This window comes from Triturus cristatus, chromosome 7 (genome assembly GCF_964204655.1).
Source record: "Triturus cristatus chromosome 7, aTriCri1.1, whole genome shotgun sequence".
Lineage (NCBI taxonomy): Eukaryota > Metazoa > Chordata > Amphibia > Caudata > Salamandridae > Triturus > Triturus cristatus.
This window is the reverse complement of record NC_140590.1, coordinates 1,729,715,162-1,729,741,803: the sequence shown is the minus strand read 5'-3', so window position 1 is coordinate 1,729,741,803 and position 26,642 is coordinate 1,729,715,162. Positions and strand designations below refer to the sequence as shown.

The 26,642-nt window shown below is 42.4% G+C and overlaps 1 protein-coding gene across 1 annotated transcript in view; it reads left to right on the top strand.

The window, feature by feature from the left end:
- LOC146812912 (natural killer cells antigen CD94-like) overlaps positions 1-26,642 on the top strand; it is a 139,277-nt gene that overhangs the window by 54,944 nt on the left and 57,691 nt on the right. Inside the window, exon 2 of the mRNA XM_085615226.1 lies at positions 24,683-24,841. Coding sequence (XP_085471352.1) covers positions 24,683-24,841 — 159 coding nt within the window. The remainder of the gene's footprint in view (positions 1-24,682; positions 24,842-26,642) is intronic.

Below are 26,642 nucleotides of genomic sequence, written 5' to 3'. Positions count from 1 at the left end.
ACCCCTTCAACAAAAGAAAAAGGGAGAAGGTCCAGTGCTAACATTTTAGCCAGCTTCGCATTGTACAAACGTGCTATTGGGTGGTTGTGTTCGTACTGCCACTCCGGCCTAGTAAACAGGCTAAGAATGGTAGGCTGCGTGGTATTCCTTCCTGTGCTCAACATCGCACTTTTTTTAAAAGCAGTACTCCTTGGTGTCTCAGGCTGACTCTTACTCTTGTGCCACTGAGATGTTTCTGAGGATGTGGGCGTTACCACTGCAGTGCTGGGGACAGAGCTTCTTTGTGTACCACTACCACAGAGAATGTCTCCCTCTTCTTCTTCCTGTTCCACCGTGAGTGGACCTTCTACTCGTTTATCCCCACCAACAGCAATGGTTCCAGTTTTTATGCGACAAAGGTGCTCCTCCCACTGGATTGCGTGGTGTTTTTTCAGATGGGTCATTTGGCCTCCGGTACCATAGTTTGTACCAAGCTTACCACGTCTAACAGAGGTATGACAAATGTAGCATATAGCAATGTTCTCCTCCTTTTCGCTAACCGTAAAGAAGTCCCACACTGGGGAGCTTAACTTTTGTCTCTTGCTGGAGGTGCCACTTCCAATGCCGGATGCACTGGAGGGTGTGCGTTGAATTTGACTCTGTGCAGTACCACTACCTTCTTCTGCCGAGGTGGTGCTTGTGCTGGATGTAGGACGCTGAGGCCCTTTGCTAATGTAAATATGGAAGCTAGAGGTCGTGTTGGTGTTACCTGTGTTGGAGGTAAGTGTGCTACATCCCTTGCAGCCATTTTGGATAGGGTAAAAGGTTGGTCTCCATCTCCTCTGGGCCGGGAGTGATGTTCATGATGACTGGCTCATCATCATCATCATCATCATCATCATCATCATCATCATCCTGCTCTTCTACATCAACCTCCATAAGTGTAAGGATTTCTGGAACCTTCCTTTTCCCATGCCTGCTCTTGTGATGTGTCTCCCTCTCAGACTCAGTTTGTGGCTTCCAAGTGGCATCCAGATCATCAGAAGGGGGGCTTGGTGAAGAACTTGATGCACTAACCCTCCTTTTCCTTGCTGGGGATTTGGAAGACAATGGAACTTCTGAAGGAGTGGCTTCCTCTTCTTCCTCTGCATGAGGCTCAATTTCCTGAACTGCCCCTACTTCGGGAGGAACAACAGCTACTATTGCGGGCGGTGGTTGCGGCTGTTGTTGTTGACCACTTATCTGCTGTGTTCCCTCCTGCGTTGAATGTGTACTACTTTGAGATAGTGATACGTTTAGTTCAGGCTCAGCATCACTGCTTTCCACCATTAGGCTGGCTTCCTCTTCCACACTCATCTGCTTTGGCCTGGGTTGGTGGGTTGGGCCCACTGATGTGGAGGTGCTGCCCCCAGTTTGACCCCCGGACACCGCTGCTTCAGGCATCTTTTTTGGTGTCCCAAAAAAGGTTTTGGGCGGTACACTAGACTTAAGTGACACTTCCTTCTTCTTCTGTTCCTTCTTCTCCATGGCAACTTTCTTGGTACCGGAGGCCCTGCTACCTGCTTTCTTTGGGGGCATCTTCTTCAGATGTCAACAGCACTCAGTTGCACAAGTTGCAGAGATGGCTGGTCAGGTCACTCACATGTTACGTCGTGTACAGCAGCAGGACGTCGGTCTGCCACCACAACGGGCGATGATGGCACGCCTCCTCTGTCTTTTGTGCACCTAAAAGCAAAGAAGCCAGAAGAACATCAGTCAAAAGATAGTACAATCAAACTAATATAATATATAACTTCTTAGTGTGTGGTGGGTGGTCACAATTATTAAATTTTATTAAGTCAGTGAACAACAACAGTGTAGCCATTTATGAGACTGACAACAAGGCCAGGGCTCCTGGTGTACTACTGTACACTCAGGAAGAATAAGAATAGCAAAGAACAAAAACATAAATGTAGTGTAGCCTGTTTGCCCTAAATATACATTTGTTCATTACATGGGATGGATGCAGCATCAGGGAGCAACAACAAAGAACATATACACATAAAAAGGCATTTATTTACAACACCCAAAAAGTGAAATATACCCCAGAAAAAAAGTAAAGCCCACATTTTGCCATTCAATCCAAAGCCATACATGATGTTGAAATTCAACGCACAACACAAAAACAGTTGTTTATCTTCCATGCACCCGTGATGATTGATGAGTAGGATACCTGGGCCTACTGGCAGACTAGGCCACAAGCTTGGAGGCCTATGGAAAAAGCACAGTGGCTGGTCCCACAAAATGGCCGCCACCACATGGCCAGGCCACTCACAAAAACAAGAAAAGGTCAGGAATACAACACAGACAATGCAGGCCTATGGCAAAAGCACAATGCCTGCCTTCACAAAATGGCTGCCACCCACATGCTCAGGCCACCCACCACAATAATAACAAAGAAGTGAATACAAAGGACAGGAACAGGAAGTTGGAGTCTCTGTGGAACTTACTTCCTCTTCTAAAACTTTTTTTGAAAAAATAAAAGTGACTCCGTGATCCAAAGCCACAGCAAAAAGACAACCTGAGGAGTTTATTTTAGCAAACTGCACAAAATCAGCGTTTTCGAGAAGGTTTTATATTGCTCGCGAGATATTATTTGCCAGATTGCAAATTCTGCGTGTTCGGCATCACGAACTGTACAAAAAGTCATTATCACGTGCGCGAACACGCATGTTGAGAGCGCGAAAATGACATAAACTGTAAGTCCGCGTTGTCGCGCTGTGCAGAGTTGCCAAAAGTACGCGAGCTGAATTCCTAGAGTTACCTACTGGCTGAAAGGCCCTATTTATTTAACACACACCCAAAAACTGCAATTCCACCACAAAATCCACCTTTTGCAATTCAATCCAAAGCCATCCATGGTGTTAAAATTCAACAGACAACACAAACTGTTTTTATGCACCCATAATTTGATGATGACTACCTCTGGGCCTACTGGCAGACTAGGCCACAAGCTTGGAACAGAATGGCAAAAGCAAGCACACTGCTTGGATGGCTCCACAAAATGACCGCTACCCACCCACAACAACAAGAAATGGAAGACAGACAATGTAAGCCTATGCCAAAAGCACACTGCCTGTCTTCACAAAATGGCCGCCACACACATGGCCTGGACGCAACAACAACAAGCATAATCCAAGGGGAACAAAGGAAAGACATGCAGGCCTTTATGGAAAAAGAAGCACACACTACTAAACTACCACCACAAAATTGCCACAAGCCACATGGGAACTCACAGTCACAACAGGCCATGGAAAACAATGAACTGAAGCAGGCCTATATATGACCGGACAAAGGAGGCCTGCTAAACAACACAGCTTTAATACAAAAATGAAAATCAACAGGGCTATGAAAAGATTGGAAAGAAGTTACACATCAAGCACACACACACATCCAACAAAGGTATTTAACACACACACACGCACAAACAGTGAAATACACCACAGCCACATTTAGCATTTCAATCCTATGCCATCCATGCCCTACATGATGTTTAAATTCAACAGACACCACAGAAACATGGACCCATGGGTACCCTACTGACTGAAATTGCATAGAAAAACAACTAGGCCCCTATTGAAAGTACAGGCCATCCACAACAATAATTTTTTTAAACAATGAAAATCCCAGAAAAATGTAGGTACAAACAAGCCCTAATGAAACAAACATGTACACCAATTCTCCAACTTACTTGTAAAATTAAATCTCAAATCAAAAAGTCCTCAAATAAATCCAATCCAATGATATGATGCAGCAGACAGACACAAAAAGTGATCCTTCCAGCTCCGAATCCAAATGAAAGTGAACAGCACATGGACAAAACACTGGGAGGAGCCTGCTGGACAGGAACAGGAAGTTGGAGACTATGGGGTACTTCCTTCCTCTTGAAAAAAGGAGTAAAAAAAAAAGGACTCCTTGCACAAAAGACTACAGCCAAATCCCAATCTGAGGAGTTTTTCTGAGCAAAATGATCATTTTCGAGAAGGTTTTATGATGTTCGAGAGATTTTCTTCGCCAGATTGTAGTTTTTGCATGTTCGGGATCGCGATCTTACCAAGACAGCCGCCGGAAGTCAGCTCGCGTGTCCGAATGACGTGTTCACGTTCGCACACTCTCGCGGGATGAGGCGGCCATATTATAAATCTCGTGGCGAATGCAGAATCACGGTAAGACGTTACCACGCGCGCAAGAATGAATATTGAGCGCACGAGGAAGCCAAACAACTACGCTACGCGGTAGTTTGCGTAGCAATCTGCAACTTTGCGCTCTACACGAATCGCGAAGTTACCTAAACTTCGCAAGCTCCGCGAGCGGAGCGTAGTTCACCGTCCAGGCTTAATTTATACACTCCAACACTCACATATACTGCCTTTCACATATGTAGTTACTCACACATGTACCACTGACTCATCCATTCACTCACTAACACACCCATACACACACTCACCCACCCATACAGTCCTTCACAGATACACACTTGAACCCATACACCCAGTGAATCACCCACTCACACATCCATGCAGTGAGTCACATACACCCCACCCATCCACACAGACACTCAGGCACCCATACAGATACTCAGACAACCTATCAATACCCATATAGACACTCATGTAGCCACTCACCAACCCATGCAGCCACTTACACATTTGCTATTCACACTCCACTCTGTGCAACAGTAGTAAAGCATTTGACTTTATAGTGGCACGATTTACTATTCACACTCAAGTCTGTGCAACAATAGGGAAAGCTCTGGACTTTGAAGGGGGTTAATGTACTATTCCCACGCCAGTCTAAGCAACAATAGGAAAAGTACTTCATGTCAAACAAAATACATATTTGAAAACCCAAATAATTTAGAAGAAATACAAAATTCTTAATATGAACACTATTAATTCACCAAAAAAAAAGAAATAATGAAAGAAATTGAACAAGGAACAGTAATAATACATTATCAATTAAAATATATTTTTTTTATTACTTAATCAACTTCCCACATTATACCCTGACAAAATGAGTAGCCCACACTTAAAATATAACTAAAATAAATAAGTATAACACAATTTACATAATTGATAATCAATTGACTAATCAATTGACAATTAAAAGTTATTTGTTAATTAATTATTATTTAATAAGCATCCCACCCTGAACGCCTACAAACCAAGCAGCTTGCAACTAAAATATAACTGAAATGAATCACTATTACAAAATGTACATAATTCATTATCAATGAGATAATTAACTCTTAATGATTACTTAACTATCCATCCTATATCCTACCTGCACAACATCCCACATCTAAAACACTCTAAATTTATAAAGTTATTCGAAAAATTACAAAAAGCCTGCTCGTATTTTTTAACTAAAGAAAAAACATCATATACAATTCATGCAATTATAATCAAGTATATTATTAATAAATTAATAAATAATGGTTAATTAATAATTGCTTAATTAACTTCCTACCCCATACCCCTATAAACCTTGCAACCCACTACAACACTATAGCAATAAAACTAAAATTAAAAATAACCTAAAATTATAAGCTATACTTAAAATAGTATTAGCAAATATAAAAATAATAATTCCTAAAATTAATATGTGAAATAATACACATTGAGATAATTAAAAAATTATATTGCTATACAACTAAAATATTGAAAATGATATTAACAACAACGATATTCTTAATGATATTACTTACCTGAAAAAAATACCTTTCTTGACAACAATTTTTCTGGATCACAATATTTTTGTAGCAGAATAGTTTTTCCGAAATCTTTGTCTCTCCATACTTAAAACTCAATATGTTGTCCAAATACCCTGAAAAGACCACTGAAGTCTAATCCATAGTTAATGAAAAAATACTGCAAGCAGCACAAAAAATAAGTGTGTGTTTGCAATTTCAGTGGACCAAAATGTCCCTGTCTGAGCTGTTGCTAAATAAAGTAGATTTTCCTATATTCCTTTATACATTTTCATAGTACAGCAATTAAGGGATACCATTCAAATGGTCTAATGTGAAACTCAAGATAGCCACTTAGGAGCTGGTACCTAGCTCTCCGTGTGAGAAGAATGTGAGAAACCCTTGGGATAGAGATACAATGGGTTACAGTAAAAAACTCGATCAGTTCGGCTACATATGCAACACTGAAATACAAACTGGTAGTACCTTTAAAATGCTGTTAAGGTGCAATAATGCAAAGGCTTTAGTAGTACATTAAGCAGGTGGAATTTCACACCCTTGTACTAAATAGATGCCACTTTTTATTATAACTTGTTTAGTTTCATCGTTTGTTTGAACCATCCCAGCACTTGGCGTAAACTGTGTGACACATTCGCGTACCGCTGGCAAGTGGCTTGCTCAATCAGATACCCAACACTTGACAGTTCTGTGCTAAGCAAAGGCTGCTGGTGACTTGCTCATGATCAGCTCAGCTCTATATTTAGTGTTTCTGACCACGGCGGACACTGAGTTTCCACCTCTAGTTCCAGTGCACAGACAATTGGGTGTCCGACAACAGATCGTTTGTCTGCGGAGACTGCATTGTTCACGTTTCAGTGGAACACAACCTCAGTTTTGGATTAACCAATGGAGGATGAGGAAGGATATACAACTTTGCACTTTCTGGGAAGGAAAAAGCCTGCAAAGGAAGGTATGCACATTTTTTTATCCCATTTTTAGTTATTCATGCTATCTCTGCAGGGCAGAAACATGAAACCTCCTGTACCTTGAGATGTGACAGGTCTCACGGTAAACCCTGTACTGTAAGCTCTGCTGGGAGCTTCCACTCTCAAAATCTGCCCTTGTAGTTAGTATTACTATTTGCCATGCAGGTTAGATTGCCTTGCACAAGAAGCGTAAGTTTTGATCACTGTAGGGTTTAGGGGATACTCACATCCTCTGCACCTATGCACCTAGTGTAACTGTAAGCTCTATAATTTAGGTGGCATTATATCCACTTGTAGGGTTCTATGACTTGTGCCCCTGCCAGCTCTGTGGGGCAGGTAGCTCTCTCATTCTTTTACTATGTGCCTTTTAATACTCAAACCTCTTTATTGAGCCATTGTGTGCCACAATGGCTGAATTATTTTTGTTGTTCTTAGTTCTGCTCTGCAGGGACCTTCCTCTCACCCTTGTGCCTCTGTGACCTGGGTGCCCAATGTATGTCAAGGAGGGCCAGTTCCATGCCAGATTTTCAGGATTACCTCTGGCTATGTAAATAAGTGCCATTTAGATTGCTTGTTGTGTCATTTTGTTTCTAGTGGGAATCCTGCAGATCTGGCTCACATACATAGCACATTCTATCTGTGCCAGTTATTTCTAGTTGTTGTTTTATTAGTTATTAGATCACTATGTATGCCCTGTTACAACCTGCCACTTATTTCGGGAATCATTGAAATATAAATCCAAGCCCATTGTAAGGCACCAGTAAGTGCAGATTCGGATCACCATAATAAAAGTGCCCCCAAATTGTGAATTAGCTAGCTAATTTTAGCAGATTTTAAGTTGGAAAATCACACTGTATAAGTGTTGTGCAAGTTATGGAAAACTGAATAGATTTGAGCTTGCTGCATCCACTGCTTATTTTTATATCATGGAAGTCAACAGTAAAAACATCTTTAAAAAGGCCTACACACAGCCAATAAGCAGTCCATACACTGATCTGCCAGACAAGCTATTCGTGTGTTGCCTGATTGCCCTATAGGCAGGGCCGTCTTAACAGCATTAAAGGCCTGAGGGCAAAGCAGTGATCTGGGCCCTGCCTATACAATCACTTGCAGGAAGGTGATCGGAAAATTAGTGTTTCTGGTCTGCGCATAGATTTGCATGGGGCCTCTATGATCGTGGTGCCCCAGGTAACTGTCCAGCATGCCTATGCGTTAAGACGGCACAGTCTATAGGCAGATCCCAAGTAAGTGCCGGGACCACGACTGTAGTGTCTGGCAGAGCCTTCAATCTAAAATGAATGCAATGCATCTCTAAAAGCTGCAGGAACGATTCCTCAATATGGTCACATTTAATTGACTTCCTAAATTAGTTCTTCAGAGTGGCAGATGTAAAGTTTGGGTACAGATTTTCTATTTACTTCTGATCTGTCATATTACACATCTGTGCCTGCCAGTGTAAGCAAATTAATCAGATATTTACACTTGTGGACAAAAGACTTCACACTGTTTCAAAGGAGTAGAAGTCTGTCAGACACTTTTATTGCTCAATTTCTTTACAGCTTATCAATTAATCTGTAATGCTGTATGGACTCTAGCTAGCTGAGCTCAAATTAGTGTCAGAGAGCCTGAGTACAAGATGGTCAGTTAATTCTGACCCATGTGCAAACCCTTGATTACTCATGGGTCAGGTTAATCAGTTTGCAGGAGCTAACCCATCCAATCATTATTGGATGCATTAAATACCTCAAGCTTTGTTAAATATTGTCTTGTCAAACCTACCGAACTTTAACAGGAGAAATATGTGCTTTATTGTCTGCACCTTACAGATTTTGGTACGCTAATCACCAAAATGCGCATGTCACTTATTCCCCATAAACGTGTATTAAGTGCTGTTTATCTCTCCTAATGAATCGCGCACTCTGTGGTATTGTTATTTACCATGTGCAATAAATAGCATCTATACTCGTAATGAGGGCATTAGAGTCAGACTATTTACTCAGACTATGGACAGGTTATACTTTGATGTCTAACTGATGCTCCTCAATCCTATAAATACTTACATTTTTTATATTCACATAAAATGTATATTCACTTATTCAAAGAACTTTTTTACATTACATGCTTTCAAAATAACCTGATTCTCCAATGGAATTCCACATTTTAGAGGTTTTCTTCAGGGAAATGTGTTTCCTTTCATATGACAGCTCTTGTTATTCATTTGAATGCAAAGAACGCATGGTATAATACGGGCCAGCATTGCCATTAAAGGGCTCTGGTGGTATACACCATGAGGTGGGAGGGTTTCAATGTGCTGAATTGGTTTGGGTTGGGAATATCGAAGCCAGAATATCGACCAGCCTAAATATTGTGAGAAGTATATCGAGTGACCAAGACTGAAACGTGTAATATTCTGTACTGTCTTGATGATTAAAACATTAAACGAAATGATGCCTTCATGATTTTCATACACACACACACACACACACACATATACATATATATATATATATATATATAAATATATATATATATATATATATATATATATATATATAAATATATATATATATATATATATATTAACGCTCCAAAAGATGCCCACAGGCAAGGGAGCACTCGGGCTGCAACGATCCCCAGTAGACCACACACATCGCAGGAGCAGCCTGACCCGTTTCGGATCAATTCCTTAATCATAGGCTCAGTTCCACCAAGTGCACAGCGTTTTTTGGCCACACCTCTTTATTTAAATGATTTACTGCCTTCTGATAGGTTAATTTCAAACAGCATTTGGCTCACGGTCCCCCACAGGATTGTGGGACCTGTAGTGCGGCAATCCTACCCCGATGAGTGCCATGTCCTTAGGGTCCCCAATGCATCACCCTGAAATGGGCCCCACAATGCGTGCAGTCTCGCTTTCTCTGGTGTTGCATGCCCCGTATGAAGCCCGATATGATTCAAGCTTAACGGCCCGCTTCCAATCCTCGCGGTGGAGCTCCCTCCACGGCCGGGCCGCCGTGAGTAGATTAACGCTCCAAAAGTTGCCCACAGGCGAGGGAGCACTCGGGCTGCAACGATCCCCAGTAGACCACACACATCGCAGGAGCAGCCTGACGCGTTTCGGATCAATTCCTTAATCATAGGCTCAGTTCCACCAAGTGCACAGCGTTTTTTGGCCACACCTCTTTATTTAAATGATTTACTGCCTTCTGATAGGTTAATTTCAAACAGCATTTGGCTCACGGTCCCCCACAGGATTGTGGGACCTGTAGTGCGGCAATCCTACCCCGATGAGTGCCATGTCCTTAGGGTCCCCAATGCATCACCCTGAAATGGGCCCCGCAATGCGTGCAGTCTCGCTTTCTCTGGTGTTGCATGCCCCGTATGAAGCCCGATATGATTCAAGCTTAACGGCCCGCTTCCAATCCTCGCGGTGGTGCTCCCTCCACGGCCGGGCCGCCGTGAGAAGATTAACGCTCCAAAAGTTGCCCACAGGCGAGAGAGCACTCGGGCTGCAACGATCCCCAGTAGACCACACACATCGCAGGAGCAGCCTGACGCGTTTCGGATCAATTCCTTAATCATAGGCTCAGTTCCACCAAGTGCACAGCTTTTTTGGCCACACCTCTTTATTTAAATGATTTACTGCCTTCTGATAGGTTAATTTCAAACAGCATTTGGCTCACGGTCCCCCACAGGATTGTGGGACCTGTAGTGCGGCAATCCTACCCCGATGAGTGCCATGTCCTTAGGGTTCCCAATGCATCACCCTGAAATGGGCCCCGCAATGCGTGCAGTCTCGCTTTCTCTGGTGTTGCATGCCCCGTATGAAGCCCGATATGATTCAAGCTTAATGGCCCGCTTCCAATCCTCGCGGTGGTGCTCCCTCCACGGCCGGGCGCACCGTGCGCGCGCTGTGGACGCTCGGTGCGCTTCGCGCACCGAGCTCCCACGGTTCGCAGTGCGTGCCGTGCGCGCGCGGTGCGCGCACCTCGCGCTTTAAAAAAAATAAATAATGTTTTTTTCTCCCTTGGGGGGTCCTTCTGTGACCCCGTGACCAAGGCTAGGGGGTCAGGAACTGTCCACTCTGCCCCCTTTTCACGTTCTCCACCTTTTTTTTTCACCCCCTCAGACTGCGAGAGACAAAATGGCGGCCGACACTTCCTGGTTTCGACCGATTCGAATGTTTACCGACATCTAACAACCAATCAGAATTGTGCTCGCGCACGGCAGGGTGCGCGCACAGTGCGCACACGGTGCACGCGTATAGATATTGATATGCTTTTAAATGCTATTTTCTCAGGAAATACTGAACAGATTTACACCAGACCTGCAAAAGGCACTTCCTTGACCTTATGGCTACCTCTCTGCCAAATTTCACGTAATTCTGTTCAGCCGTTCGGGCTGTAGCTGCGACTTATGGTCCTATGGAAAAATGCATGGGGAAAACGCGTTTTGGGACCCCCCCTTTTTCTCGGCCCCCGCTTGACGAATCACCCCGAGACTTTCAGGATAGGAGCTGAACGGAGCGCCCCATTAGTTTTGAAAATTTCGCGAGGATTCGTCAACCGGCGCCAAAGTTATTCAAAATAGAATTTTGAGATTTCCTATGGAAACTAGGTTGTAACTATAACTATCTACTGGCGACCGCCAGTAGATAATATATATATATATATATATATATATATATACATATATACACTCACACACACACACACATATATGCCATGTTGTAACTATTTTAGAACAATGAAACAAAATATCTCTATATGGATTTTACATATTTTTGTTTAATTCTAAACGTCTAAACACCTCCTAATTTAAGGTTGTTCATGATTACATTAATTGTCTTTTATATCCTTCTTACAATATATTAGTTAATGCTACATTTCTATTTTTTCATGAGCTGGCGGGTGTAGCAAATGTGTTCTGCCCATTTAGTCCACAAGGATTTTTTGCTTATGATGACCCTTTTTTTGACTTTTTACTGTGTGAGCCTCACTACCTAACTCTCACTCATGGTAAATTCACAGTAATTGGACTACATTAATCAGCAGTGCTAACCTTTTAAGTTGAGGCTGCTCCTGCACAGTTTTGGTGAGTGCACTGGGTTGATTACACATAAACACTGTACACACATGAACATGTGCAGGATGCACATTTTGGATTACCGCCATGCACAGGTAGCCTGGCACAGAAGGGGCTCTGCAAGCTTTCACTGTATTATACATCTAGGCAAAATCTGCCCTAAAGTATAGCTTTGCACCACTTGCCATATCCCTCTGGCTCAGCTCAAAATCAGTTTTTACACCTGTGTCCCCCCACACTGGGACACATTCATTACTCTGCTTCCCCACAGAGGGAGCAAGTCAAGTTTATTGTTTCAGCCAAACAAGCCATAGCAATTACAATTCAATATACAGCTCAATTTATCTTCAGCAATTCATCAAATCAGGTCCAAGGATACAGTTAATTAATATTTAAAAAACTGTAAAGTCATTTAAAATCATCTTAATTCCTATACAAAAAATGTGGCTCCTATTTCTCGCACGGATGAGAATATATATATACAACTGTGTCCTTTGATAAAATAAATTTAAAAGACAAACAACCTCTTTGCTAGCCAATCTTTTTGTCAATGCCCATCTTTCATCAACAGTACCCTTTGCATAGATAACTGACCCTGGCAATCAAACTAATAAATACATGATGTTTAAATAGTATGTTTGGGTACTTGCGTGCTGACAGTCTGTGCAACTCCAGTAGAAGATTGCCCAACTTGCCTATCAATGTTCAAATTTATATGTGCATCTGATCATTGTTTCCATGCTGCGAAGATACAAGATGAAACGACTAGGCCTGGGCTAAATTTCCGTTCCGCTCGCGGAAATTGCGATACTTTGACATTTTTCGCGTTCCGCGGAGAGCGCGAAAATGTAAAAATTTCCGCATTCCGCAGTTTAGCGATAATTTGGTTCTTGCTCGCGCTGTAAAATAATACATTCTCGCGCGCGCGATCGCCTTACCTGAATCCCCGCGTTCGCTGACAAGTTTTCCCGATCCGGTCGCGTTCTCCACAAGATGTTGGATTGTTGGTAGCCATTTGCGCTGTCTCGCGACAGTTCACGCCCACAGTAACGTCATGCATCGTGTGATCACGTCTTTCTTCTCGCGATCATGCACCGCGAGAAGAGTGAAAACAAGATGGCCGTGCCCGCAAGCAACCGCATGGGTAAGTTGGCGAGCCGCGAACACGCAGAAAATACCGTGAACGGGCGGGAAAAATACTTCCGCATCTTCGCGATATTTCCGCGTGTTTGCGGAGATTTTAAACATTTTCGCGATAATTTGCGAAAGTCGCTTTCGCAAATTCCGCCCACCCCTAGAAACGACCACTATGATAACTCTATTATTCGGTCTCATTTAGAGAGCCTCCGCCACTTTGCAAGTTCTAGTATTAGATGTTAAGAAGATTGGTCACAAATAATATCTATGATTGTGGTAAGTAAAGTGACACAACAAAAGAAAATGTGTTAATATTTTGCGGCCTCCAAGAGAACAAGAGCACTGCTCCATTTCATTACAAGGTAATTTCAGCCGGAAAGAGAGGGAGCAAAAACCTCCCCACCCAAAAAGAAACAGTTGCCAGTGACTTAAATTGTTTCTGGTAGTGGAAAGGGGCTTGTGGGAAATGTGCATCTGACAATAAGCTTCACACATTGCCCCTTGGCTGGAACATCCCACAACCACTAGAACAAAGAGGGAGGGCCAGACCTCTGGTGCCAACACAGGAAGGGGGTCCCCTCTGAAGATTTTGTGGGAAAGGGTCAGGCAGTAATGTAAGCTCAGGTGGAGCTGAGGCCACACTGGAGATCTTTCATGAGGAAACTTGAGGGGTCTGTGTTGGATTGTCCCAGAATGCTGTGTAGAAGGGTTGGGACAGGGGTGGAGGGGTAATGTTGCATACTTGGATTATCAAACATACTAAAGGTAAAATGATGAATGTTTGCAATAAGTCTAAACACTAGTAATTGCTCGGGGTAGTATTCCAACCCATTGTTTTTCACCTACCATGCCACCTAAGTTTGAACGCATCCATATGTAGATCAGTCTTGACTCTGCTTCAAAAGGAACCATCCAGCCCAACTGCCAGGACAGGACCTCCCTGAACTGGAAAACAAGCAAACCAAGGCTGCTTTCAAGTTTCAACCAGATTGAGGCTCATCAGTTGGGAGTAGCTAGGATTGGCCAGGGGTGCCTGGAATCTAAAACTGTCCACCACACTATAAATTCCCTGCACAAGGGACTAGCTGCAGAGAAGACCCTTGACCTGGGTAGCTATTACAGAGGAAATGATGCTCAGCTGGAAAGAGAAGCAACCTGATGCCTTTCAATGATGAACTAAGGACCTTGTCTACAACTGACACCCAGGACTATGATCAGTCTCCCAAGAACATATTCCCTCTAAATGCCAGTTGGAGGAAAGACCAAGGCTCCCCTCCACCCACACAGGTGCTCTTCAAAACAGCCAGGATGCTCTGGAATCTAGGGCATTTGGAAAAGGGGGTGTTCTGCTGTCTGGTACCATAGATGCTGTCAAGATGCACCCACCATCAGGAGAGGAGCACCATGATCTAGGCAGATGAGAAGTCTGGCACAAGGAGCCAGTAAAAATAGCTCCCTTCAAAATTCCCCCCTCTAAAGGCCAGAAGTCCTGTGGAAAGAGCTGCTTATAACTAGCCCTGGCCAACATAAGCATGATTAGCCCAAGATGGTGACTGCTGGTCCAACATTGTCCAAGATATGTATCCTCAATGATATTTCCTAGAAACAAAAAATAAACTCTTCTGCAATTTCAATGAAAACCCCTGGGGTGGGCAAAGACCCAGGGGTCAGTACATCAGTATTTTATTCAACCCTATTGAAGGATGAGTTTGGCATGGAGCCCCCTCCATATAGTTTTCTGACTGGCTGTACCATTACCCCGGGAGCTGATGGGATCCCATTCCCAACTGGGAAGAAAGCTAGTCAGGCACATTGTTGCCCACTGTGTCCTTGGCTGAGGAGTGGGTTGTGCTGACTTCCTTCCAACTCCAGCCAAAGGCAGGAGCAGAAGTAAAGGTTTGCTCCAGCTGCGGTGACAGCACACAGAGAGATGTTAGCTCCTGTGAATGGCACAGAAGGTGCACATGTGTGCAGGTAGCTAGCGCGGTTTGCAGGGGACACGTGGGTCACCCCACAACCTCCAACTGATAGCAGAGACTGTGCATGCCCTGAGTGGACCTGGGCACCCAAAACAATAAGGCTGCAGAAGGAAGTGGGAAACCTGCTAATATTCACTTTTCCTGTCTGGAAGCGCCCCATAATATGACTGCTTTTTTATAGCTTTTCTTTTGCTTGCTCCAGCTGTGGTGACAGCACACAGAGAGATGTCAGCTCCTGTGCATGGCACAGAAGATGCACATGTTTGCAGGTAGCTAGCTCGGTTTGCAGGGGACACGTGGGTCACCCCAAAACCACCAACTAATAGCAGAGACTGTGCATGCCCTGAGTGGACCTGGGCACGTAAAACAATAAGGCTGCAGAAGGAAGTGGGAAACCTATTAATATTCACTTTTCCTGGCTGGAAGCACCCCATAATATGACTGCTTTGTTTATAGCTTTTACTTTGCTTTGTGGTGTCCCACATTGGCCAGGGGCACACCAGCATTTCACCAACATGTAGTGGGGGCGGCAGAAGGTGCAATAGCCCCCAGTAAGGCTTTTTGGAAAATAATATTTTGGGCCTAGTTACGATGTTGGTCGGTAAACCTCCAACTGCTCATCAGAGGCTTACCGACCGACATAGTAGGTTTACAGTCCAACCGGTGAATCATAATGTTGGCGGCCGAAGTGTAAACCAGCCGGTCAAACTGACTCAAGGAGCCCGCCGAGCAGGTATAAACCACACATAATCCCTAACTGATGGCATAACAGCCATCAGGATTCTGTTATCGTTTTCCGACAGCCTTTCCATGTCGGCCTTTCCGATATGGAAAAGCTGTCGGAAAGTGACTTTGGGGGCCCCAGCAGGGCCCCTTATCCCCTGGCTTTACGGTTGAGGCCTTGGGTGCCCCCTTCACATCACTGCAGCGTGTGGGCAGCACACTGTGCAGGGATGTGCAAAAATGTTCCTTTCACAATGGGAGTGTGTGCTGCGGGCAGTTTCAGACAGCCACACAAGCTCCCCTTGTGAATGAAAGTTTGCGACCACACCATGTGCTGTTGCATCCAAACTGTGGTTTCTGAACCGCCAACTGGAGGTCGGTTGGTTCTGCATCCACAGCGATGTTGGTCACTTAATAAGCCCCTATCTCTTCTGTACCTCAAGGACATGTCCTCAAAAGAAGACGCCCATTGACATAAGGATTCCTAGAACAGTATTTTGAATCCATGGTGCTTGGTTCCATGACTGCATTATGTGGTCTATAGACAGACATTAACACATATGTATGTGATATTTTGAAGATTAATGATTTATTAACACTATTACAATACGTATGATGATTGCTTTTTAGTATGGTTGTCCACATCCATTTTCATGGTGAATCACGAAATGTAGTTATTGCTATTAAAGTGTTGCCACCCTGACAAAGCCAGTAGGCCTGTCTTATATATAATGATGTGGAATCCCCACGGGTCAGTGGCCTGCCCTATATATGAAATTGCAGCACAGTGACACAGCTCATAGGCACGCCCTATTTATATTAATGTAGTAACCCCTTGACAAAACCAGCCTGCCTGTCTTTTTTAAAATTACACCACCATTTATTGTGATGTTACAACTTGTATAGATGGAGGCATTGTGACTACGGGGTTCAGAGTCCAATAGTATTGTAATATAATATGAGGGTGTCGCCAAAGGTATTTCCATCTACCTGATGTACATATTTGCAATTTAATGGGTAGTATTTATTGGTGGCTGCACAGTAATTCATTACGCGTTGTTGCACGTAAGCAAATTGAAATTACTGGCCCACATCACTTCCTTGACTAGGCCTTAGACACTCCCCTGAGAGAGTCAAGGGCTAAAGTAGGGTACCAAGGAAAAAATAACATTACAGACATCACTTGTGCAGGACCCACATGCTTCATAACTAATAACCCAATTTCATACAGTATCAGTACTGCGCTATCTGAAATATTGGTATAATGTGTATCCCACAGAAATACAAATGTTACCGCTACTACTGTGGGGTGGGTTTCTATTGAAAAATCTTATTATTCCAATGCAACCATTGCCTCAGAGACAGTTTATTGATGGTTTGGAAAATATATATTTTTTATATTAGGAACGTGTTGCCTGAATATTTAGTGCACTAAGTCAACAAATACTTGGAATTTATATAACTGTCAACTAATACAACAAATATTATTTAAAGTGTTATTGACGTCCATATGCATGTGAAACACATATTTACACAGTTGTTTATTTTCTTTGTATTTTCAGCTCCAACGGTGCCTCCTGTTTGTAATGTCCTTTCTAGGGCACTGGTGGCTGTGGTGGTGCTGCTTGCTGTAGTGATAGGTCTAATGATTTTGAGGAAGTGTATTCAGGTTCATCTATCTCACTTCCTAAACCATTTTTTTCTATTAACGTTATTCACATTAATTGACATGGTTCAATATGCATTGTTCACACTGGGACAATTTAAAAATGTATAAGTTTCTGGATAATTTACTCAATCAGTGTAAACTTTCCTCCGATGGCCTGAAAGAGTAGAGACCATTGAAGGTAAGCCATCCGACTGTCTGCCCTATTTAGAGTGGGCAGTCAATGTTTTACTGTTCATCACAGCTAGCTATATCCCGGCAGTGAGGGAGAGTAAAAATGTAAAAACTCCCATTTTGTGTGTGGGGTCATAAGTTTTTTATTTTTTTAAATCAAACTCCTGCTTTGGTAGTTTGTTCTTGGAAAATAGAAAACGTTTGAAAAGTGACTAGACAGTGTATTGGTAGCATGGTCTTTCAGTCACTCTGCATTTGTATATGGGTCTACATGCCACACTTACAAATATGCATACAATTGGAAGATATGTTGCTCTTCCTTTATTCTTTCTTTCTTCTTTGTGTCCCTTTATTCGGGGCAGTGGTGTATGAGGAGGATGGTGGCACAGCAGCAGGAAGCGTAGTCCCAGAGTAAAAAAAAATGAAAAGGACAGGCAGAGATGATGAAAGGATGAGGCGTCAAAGACTGGGGTGTGTAGGGTTTCCAAAATGCTTATGAGAAAGACTACAACAAAATCTACAGTCATGTAGCGGAGCAGCTACAGAAACAGTTTATGCTTCATTTGCATGTCTTTTGTCAGTCTTCACTGCCATAGGTTGGCATCTTCCTCTGATCCCCTAGAGAGACCCACTGCAACTGCCGCATCTCCAGGCTATGGATGGAAGTCTTTGGATGACTGAGTTACCCAAGGGTGGAGGTCCATCAGCTCAGAATTGGTTGATATGTGGGAGTGATAGAATATCTATTGGAATGACTGTTATTCTCCCTTGGGATGACTTGATATCTCATGGGATAGTTTGTGATGCTCACTCGCAGTGATGTAAGGTCTTGTTCAATGGATGCAAGTTTCCCTTGAATTAATTGAAGTTCCCCTTGGATAACTGTAGCTCTCCCTTTTTATACAGGAGTTACCTACTCTCTACTTATGTAATGGAACCTGGAAATGAAGAGCCCGTGATAATTTATGAAGCACTCTTACTGTCCTGGGGGACTCTTCTTTACAAGCAAATTCACTAATTGACTTATATCTTCATTTACGTCTAGTAAACCTTTTGGGAAAAAGTGATAGATAACAACTCAAGTTAAAAAGTAAGACATTGAAATGTGTCAGCGTTTGTGGCACATAGCCATATGGTAGCTCTCTCGCTCTAAAATATCTCTTAACTTTATGAGCAGGCAAGGTCTTTATTGTTTTCCAGCAGCTAATTAGTTCAAAGGAGTTGCCATGGGCTTCATGACAGTTATTTCACAGGGAAGGCTCAGGTAATGGATGCAAGTTTCCTTTGATATGATTGATGGCCCCCCAGATGGCTGTGTGTATCCCTTTTTATGCAGGAACTACCTGCTTCCCATATAACATATGTTTGTGGACAGTTGTAGTACACATAATATTTTATGGAGTTCTCTTCCCATCTTGTGAGATGGTTATGTAGCTCTTCTTTACAAGTAAAAATCCCCAAATCCTACTTTCAGTGTCTTTACCAGTGAGACATTATGCAGCTCTCTCTCTCTTTAAAATATCTCTTAGATTTCTGGACATGTGTACAGATCTCCAGCAGGAGGTAGACAGACAATGGGGCTGATTTAGAGTTTGATGCAGAGGGTAGTCCATCAAAAGGGCAACAGAGTAACCTCTCCTGTAAATATTTGGGGCCAGATGTATGATCTTTTTTATTGGTCGCAAAGGTGTCATTGGCCCGTTTGTGACTGTCAAATAAGTCTGTGCAATGTACAAACCCTATTTTGTGTGTTGGTAACCTATTACAATCTCGCAAAACAGGATTTGCGACTTGCTACTAGGAAGGGGCGTGCTAAGGGCATCCATTCCTAATAGCGAGTCGCCCTTGTATGTATGATTGTTTTGCTACCGCAATTGCAAAACACTCACAGTTTACCACCTACTTTAAGTAGTTGGTAAGTCACTCGCAAATAGGAAGAGGTCCCCAGGGGACCAATTCGGCTTTGTGAAAGGATGCAAAAAAAATGTTACGAGCAGGCAGTGGTCCAGGGAGCACTGTCTATTCTTAAAAATGAAACAGAAATGTTTCATTTTTCTTTTTTAAGTGCATCCCCTTTTCCTTTAAGGAAAACAGACTGAACTTTGAAAAAAAAACTGCTTTATTTAAAAAGCAATCACAGACATGGTGGTCTGCTGATCCGAGCAGGCCACTATCCCTGTGAGTGCTGGACGTTCCCAATGGGTGTCAAATTGAGACCCGCCTCATGAATATTGATGAGGCAGGTCATATGCGACTCCATTGGGAATCGCAAACAGTGTCTCAGACACTTTTGTACATTCCTTTTTGAAAGTCGCGAATTCCGATTCGCAAAACTGAATGGTCGTACACCTGGTCCATGGTCTGCTGTCTCAATTTAGAGGTGGGTGGACTGATCGTATGTCAACTACAGTGCCTACTACGACAGACCATGTAATACCTGGTTGTGAGGGATAGTGAAAATATAAATAATACCCGCACACTATGGGAGAAAACTCCCTTGGTGTGGGGTCATCAGTTTGACTTTTTACAAAAGCAAACTCCCACTTTGGGAGTTTGTTTTGAAAAAAAGTGAACTTTAGAAAAGTTTGATGGTTGGCCATCATGTTTGATAGAGCTCTTCATCAATTCTTTTCAAACTTGACAGGAAAAACTGTGACAGCAATTCCCCCAACAGTAAGAGATGTTGGTGGGCCGCCGGATATCTTTACATTTGGGCGATGGGATGTCCGTCAGGGCAATGGAGTAATTTATTTCAACACCCTGATGGACATTACCCTGTTCTTCAAAGTAAGAAAAAGGCCCAATGTATTTTGAGCTCTCCAGCAGTTAATTAGTGTCTTGTGCTTCATGACTGACATTTCACATTATGAAGCAGGGGAATCATCAGCATCATAAGTCTCTGGGAAATACCTCACTTAATATCCCCGATGGCCCCCAGTGCCTTGAGACCCTTGCGGGTGATTAGTTAGCGCTTTACCAATACCTGATTATTATTAATGTACAATTGTGTTCTGCTGCAAGACAGGCCAGGGCTATAGGTCAAACGGTGGAAGACTTATATTTTATCACACCCTATGGCCCATGTGAAATCTGGATATGGTCCTCAGAACAGCAAGTTCTGATATCTGTGTGGCTACTCAGTCTTTTAGAATATTTTTATGGGGAATTAATTGGTGTGTGGGGAGTCAATTTTCTTATCTGAGTTGTCATATGTATAGAATTTGCATTTTTGGTTTATGAATTCAATCCATTAGGTTATTTATTATCTTTTTGATGTAAATTGTAGTTTTTCTGAAATAAATTGAGTTTTCATTTGTGTGAAGAGGTGTGGTCATAAGGGATATCTAGGGCCTTATGTAGGTGGCCTGGCATTTACCACTTCATAAATACCGAATCATACCGATTCGGTATTTATGAAGTGGTAAATGCTATGTAGGTATTCAATCGGTAAAAATTACCGATTCGTAGAAATTCGGTAATTACCGAATCGGTATTTACCGATTCGGTAATGAGGCATACCTTCCCATTGATGGGAAGGTATGCCTCATTACCGAATCGGTAAATACCGATTCGGTAATGGGGGGAGCACATGCAAGGGTGGCAGGGTGTCACATTGACACCCTGTTGCACCCCTGATTCGGCCATGTGTGCACATGTGGCGCACATACATGCCCTAAGGGCATGTATGTCTGCCACATTGCACACTTAAACGTGCACAAAAATGCTTTTTTACACATATTCGTCATTTACCACCAACCTTTAGTTGGTGGTAAATAACGAATCCCCACACCCACCACACACTCCCCCTACATCTCAGTTCTGTATTCGGAATTTACCGAATCGGTAAAATTACCGATTCGGTAATTTTACCAATTCGGTAAATTCCGAATACAGAAATGATCCCCCTACATCTCAGAAGCCTAAATACCGGTCGGTAACGGTATATTTACCGAAAATCGGCCGTTACCGACCGGTATTAGGCTTCCTACATGAGGCCCCTAGTCTTGCCTGTGGGGATGGATTACATTTTTAGCGTTGTGGGTACACTTCCCATGGAGGGTAATCACAGTATTAATTGACACAGCTAAAATGACATGCATTGCAGTTGTGCTGAAGGCCCTTACCTATGTTGAATTTGTTGGGGGTGTGCCATGCATAGGTGGGTGAAATACAATCTGGTTGTTACATGGGAGTATTGGCCAGCAGAGCGGACATATAGGGAAAACAACAATGGGTTGTTTGGGAAAAAAGGAAAGGGGATGCAGAAAATGAAATTCTGATAGAGGGCTCATCAACACAATCATGATGGCACATATGTGTATTCTTTGGTGATACATGGCGGGTAGTCCTTCTTTCTTCACACACACTGACATGAGCTTTAAAGAGAAAATGGGTGGGGGAGGCTGACATTCAGATAAGATGAGAGAGTACATTTCAATTAACCCGTGGAGGTACTGGATAATGATAAGTGTGCATGTTTCATGTCACTGTATATGTATGACTAGTGCTGGTCGTGCATTACACTGTTTCTTGCTTTCCTTCTAACAGCCTTGTACTCATAATGTGCACTGCTCGGCACATTGCTTTACATTTTGTTAGGAGAAGTTGCTAAAGAAAGTCATTGATGTTATAATACAGCACAGTACAATGTCTCCAACACAAGACATACCACCAGCTAGCATCCACTCCCATGGTGCTGATGTGTAGTCACCACATGATGGCAGCCCTATTGTCCAGCCTCAAACTGTTAACACAGCCCTCATTTTCCAAAAATAATGAATGCATAAATACACAGATGCACAGTTAGGCACTCACGTATTAGCTTGGCACTGATGCTGTGTATGCCGAAGTGTAGTCATAATTTCAAATCTCATATTTTTGTAGTTAAATCTACACACTTTGCAAGAGCGAAAGAGCAAGTGAAGAATGGCAACCATTCCAAATGTTTCTACAGACAATTGTGAGGTGAAAGTTGACCTTCCCCGTCTTTGATGAGGACCGTGTTTCCAGTAAGAAACCACAGTGGGCGTGATTGATAGTTTGGGGGGGGAGAGTACTCCATTGCAATGGAGTACTCTCTCCGTCAAACTAAAGATCCACCAGCCTCATTTAGAGCCAACATAGACATCGACTGCAAAGATGCTATAGAGCCTTTGGAACCTTGCCATTTGTCCACCCACCCAATTTAGAGTGGGGGGACAAATGGGCAGTATTCACTGTCCATCACCGCCACATAAAACCAGATGAGAAGAGTCAATGAAATGGTAAAATTATGCCCATTCCTTGGGGAAAAACTCACATGGCAAGAGAATAATTTTTTTGCATGGCTGATCATGCTCACTGAGCCGTCCATCAAACTTTCAATGCATTCAATGCATTTTCAGGAACTACTATTACGACAATTCCCTTTAGATCCAAGAGATGTCTGTTGGGAGAGCAGACATCTCAAAATTTGGTGTTACAATGATGAATCCAGCGTGCTACACAGTCATGTCTCCATGGTCTGTCAATGTAGCAGATCCAAAAACGTTATTGTCGAGGCATCCAAAGTTTAGTGACAAGCAGGTACGTGTCATAAGAAGGAACAGCCGGCACACGTTTCATCGTGGACAACTTTCTCAAGGCTGGATAGTGTCACAAGCAAGAGAATTCAACTTGTGGCGTGTATCAAGTAAGAATCCTGTAGGCCTCGGTGCTCCAAGAACAGGACACACCAAACTATGTTAAAAGTCCTCTGTTCAGGCAAACTATATTACAAAAATTCTATGAAGAGGGGGTACCATTAAAGTTAGGACCAAATAAAGAGACGCACACAACAAGTGTAGATTCTGTACTCATTCATGTCATAAATCCATTGTCAAGCATCATCAAGGCATGGGCTGTCGTATCAGGGGATATAGTCCACCCATTTTGCAAGAGTATCCTCGTATAGCCGTCCGATCTGTCCTTTCCAGCACGAGGGGGGATACTCTTGCAAAATGGGTTGACTATAGCCCTCGATACGACAGCCTGTGTCTTGATGATTTGGGGCTGCTTTACTGACTTAGCGTGACTATGGTTTTTAGGACACAAATGACTACAGAGTCTACACTTGTTTTATGCATCTCTTTATTTAGTCCTAACTTTAACTGTACCATCTCTTCATAGAATGTTTGTAATATACTTCTCTTGAACAGAGAACTTTTTACATAGTTGGTGCGTCCTGTGTTTGTGTCTCCGAGGGCTACAGATCCTTACTCGATATGCGCCACAAGTCGAATTTTGTTTCTTGCATCACTACCCAGCCTTGAGAAAGTTGTTTACGACTAAACACGGTTCGGCTGTTTCTTCTTATGATTCTTGCTTGCTTAGTACTGAACTTTGGATACCTTGACAATAAAGTTTTTGGATCAGCTACATTGACAGAACATGGAGAAATGTCTGTGTAGTGCTCTGGATGTATTATTATGTTGCTATACGGAGGAGTTTCTCTTTCATGTATATTTCTACACTGGTTGGGTGGTTTAGTGTTTCTCTATCCATTTGAGCACATGTTACTTCTTTTGTATATGTACTTGCTCTACATTTTGGATGTGCAAGCTGATCGGTTGTTACCACTGCCATCTATTTGTTTTGATCAAAAGTTGGTGTGCCCGTGATCCCTCAGGGTGAAAGAGTCAGCCTGACGGGGGAAATCCCCATCCACTAAACTCTGAATCAGGCCCTATCTTTTTGATGGTGGCTCCCTGCCAGTTTATGGTTGATGAAGCCATCAACCCTTTAGGTTAGCTGATTAAAGTTCTTCTGCATTGCCATCCACTGGCTTCCGGACGGTAGCACTGCACTAATCTATGGTCACATTTAGTTGAGCTGTAATTTTTCAAATTATGTTATTTGTTTGAGAAGACAACAAAGTAAAGCAGAGATTGCAAGTTATTTGATTCTTTCTATTTTATATCTAAACACTATATAAATCACATTAAACCATAATTGTTCCAGGTGTCCATATTTGGAATGTAACTTTATACATTAGTTTAACAGATCAACACCAAAAAAGAAGAGTAGCTTGTTATTTTTCGTGACGGAATAGACTGTGCGGTTTCCCCCTGTAATTTTGAGCTGAAAATATTTAATTATTGTTACCTTTTCAAAGGAACCATTATGTATTATAAACTTTTTGTCTCCATGCATGCACCTTTATTCTGCAGATTATGCTGCATTGACCCTTATCTGTTTAATATTTCAGCTCATAGGTTTTCCACTCAAATTCATTCAAAACCAAAGATACCTGCTGCCTCTTACGGTATCCTCGCCCACAAGATATGTCCCACTTCAGGATTCATCTTTCGCAGTACATCATTGACATTGGAGGAGTTGCAGGACCATCTGTGTGGAGAGTTCAATGGTGAGAAAATGAGCAGTAATTTAATGGCTGGGACAAACTGGAGCAAATGCAACACTAACTGTATCGCTCACGTTTGAGGAAAAGTGCTCCATCTGTATGGGATACATACCCTACTGATAGAAAAATAGATTCAGAGGGGCTGAAGCAATAGTAGTGAACGGCAATAAACCGGGAAGGGTTAAGGTGGGACTATGGTTTACACATGCTTGGAAGGAAGAGGATGAGTAAGGAATACAAGTTTCAGTGAGTGTTGTACTAATCTGACATAAAAAAGAACAATTTCTGTGCTGTGAAAAGGATTTGGGGTAAACCCATAAACTGGTTGAGACCACAGGAGGCTAACAGAAGCAGTGGGTGGAGTCAGGAGATTGGCATTGAAAATTTGGGATTCTTAGTGTGAGGACATAAAAGTAGTTGCCATTTCACTTGAGGAGATACTCCCTCTCTCTCACAATTCTGAAAGACCCTAAGCATTACATCTTTGATGATCCTTCGTTATTAGTACATAACATGGACACACACTGTTGAAATATGCAGCAGTGAGAAAGTGGATTAATATTTGGAGTGGATGATAGTCCACCGCAAGTAACAATGACAATATGGTTGTTGGGTCCAGTAAGGCTTTCAGTAATTTAACCTGAGATCAACCCCTAGTAGCTTTGTCACAGAGTAGATAGGCTTAACTACAGAAAATGTGTAAAGCATTTAGAACTGCCAAAAGAGTTAAAAAGTCCAAAGCTCAACAAAGTAGAAATCCCACTCCAATTTATAAAAGTACTGAATATAATAATATACAAAATGCCTCACAAATTACATAAATCCAAGGAGGGGAAATGGTGATATGAATTTTAAAGTTTTAAAATAAAAATAGCAACAAAAAGCGCAAAGTTCCAACAACAGGAGAATAGTCATACTAGACTGTGACAAAAGTAAGTTTCAAGGCAAACTGCGATGAAACGCCGATCAGATACCTGAATTAAGATCATTCTGATGGAAAAGCTACCTTCCTACAGCGTTCAGTTTAAGCAGGCTGTGGACATACATTCGAGAGTCAGGGCTTGGCCTCAACAGATTCCAGCATCAAGATGGAGCCTTGGCATTACTGTTGATTGAGGTGAAAAACGCTCCAGCAGGAGAAGTTCCAGTTCCTCAGCGTTAATCGGGTCCTCATTGAGGGCAGCGTCAAGGGAACTGCAAGATGCAGTTAATGCAGCCTCGGTGTCAACTGATTCTGACAAAGCGAGGAGAATGTAATGGGAACTATCATCATATCAACTTTATTTTGATCTCCAGGATCATAAAAGTACAACAACATAAAAACATAGAAAAATCCTAATAATATCGAGGCAGATTTCACTATAAAATCAGAACATATATACATTGGTAAGTAATTCATTATCGTGAAATCCTAGATCGAAATAGAATAAATTAAGAACGTACCTAATCCCAATTTCTAATGCAAAGATTTTGGCCACAAAAAATCCTCATATAATACACTATTAGAATAAGCAAGGATAATCAAAGCAGAATGCCTGGGACCTATTGATGGGAGGTACCCCAACATAGAGTTATACAACTTCCAGGGACTTGAGGGTTAAAATCACATATTACTGATATAAAATCCTAGTGCTACTTTATAAATCTTTTGGCAATAGGACTAACTTATGCCTATGTGTTACATCCCCTTTCTTCCTCTTAGTGCAAATTTGCAATAAAGTGCTATGTCAAATCAAGCTTTGGTTCCACTAATTATGCTCTAAAAAAAAAAAAATAATAAAATCCATAGAAATAACTTATAATC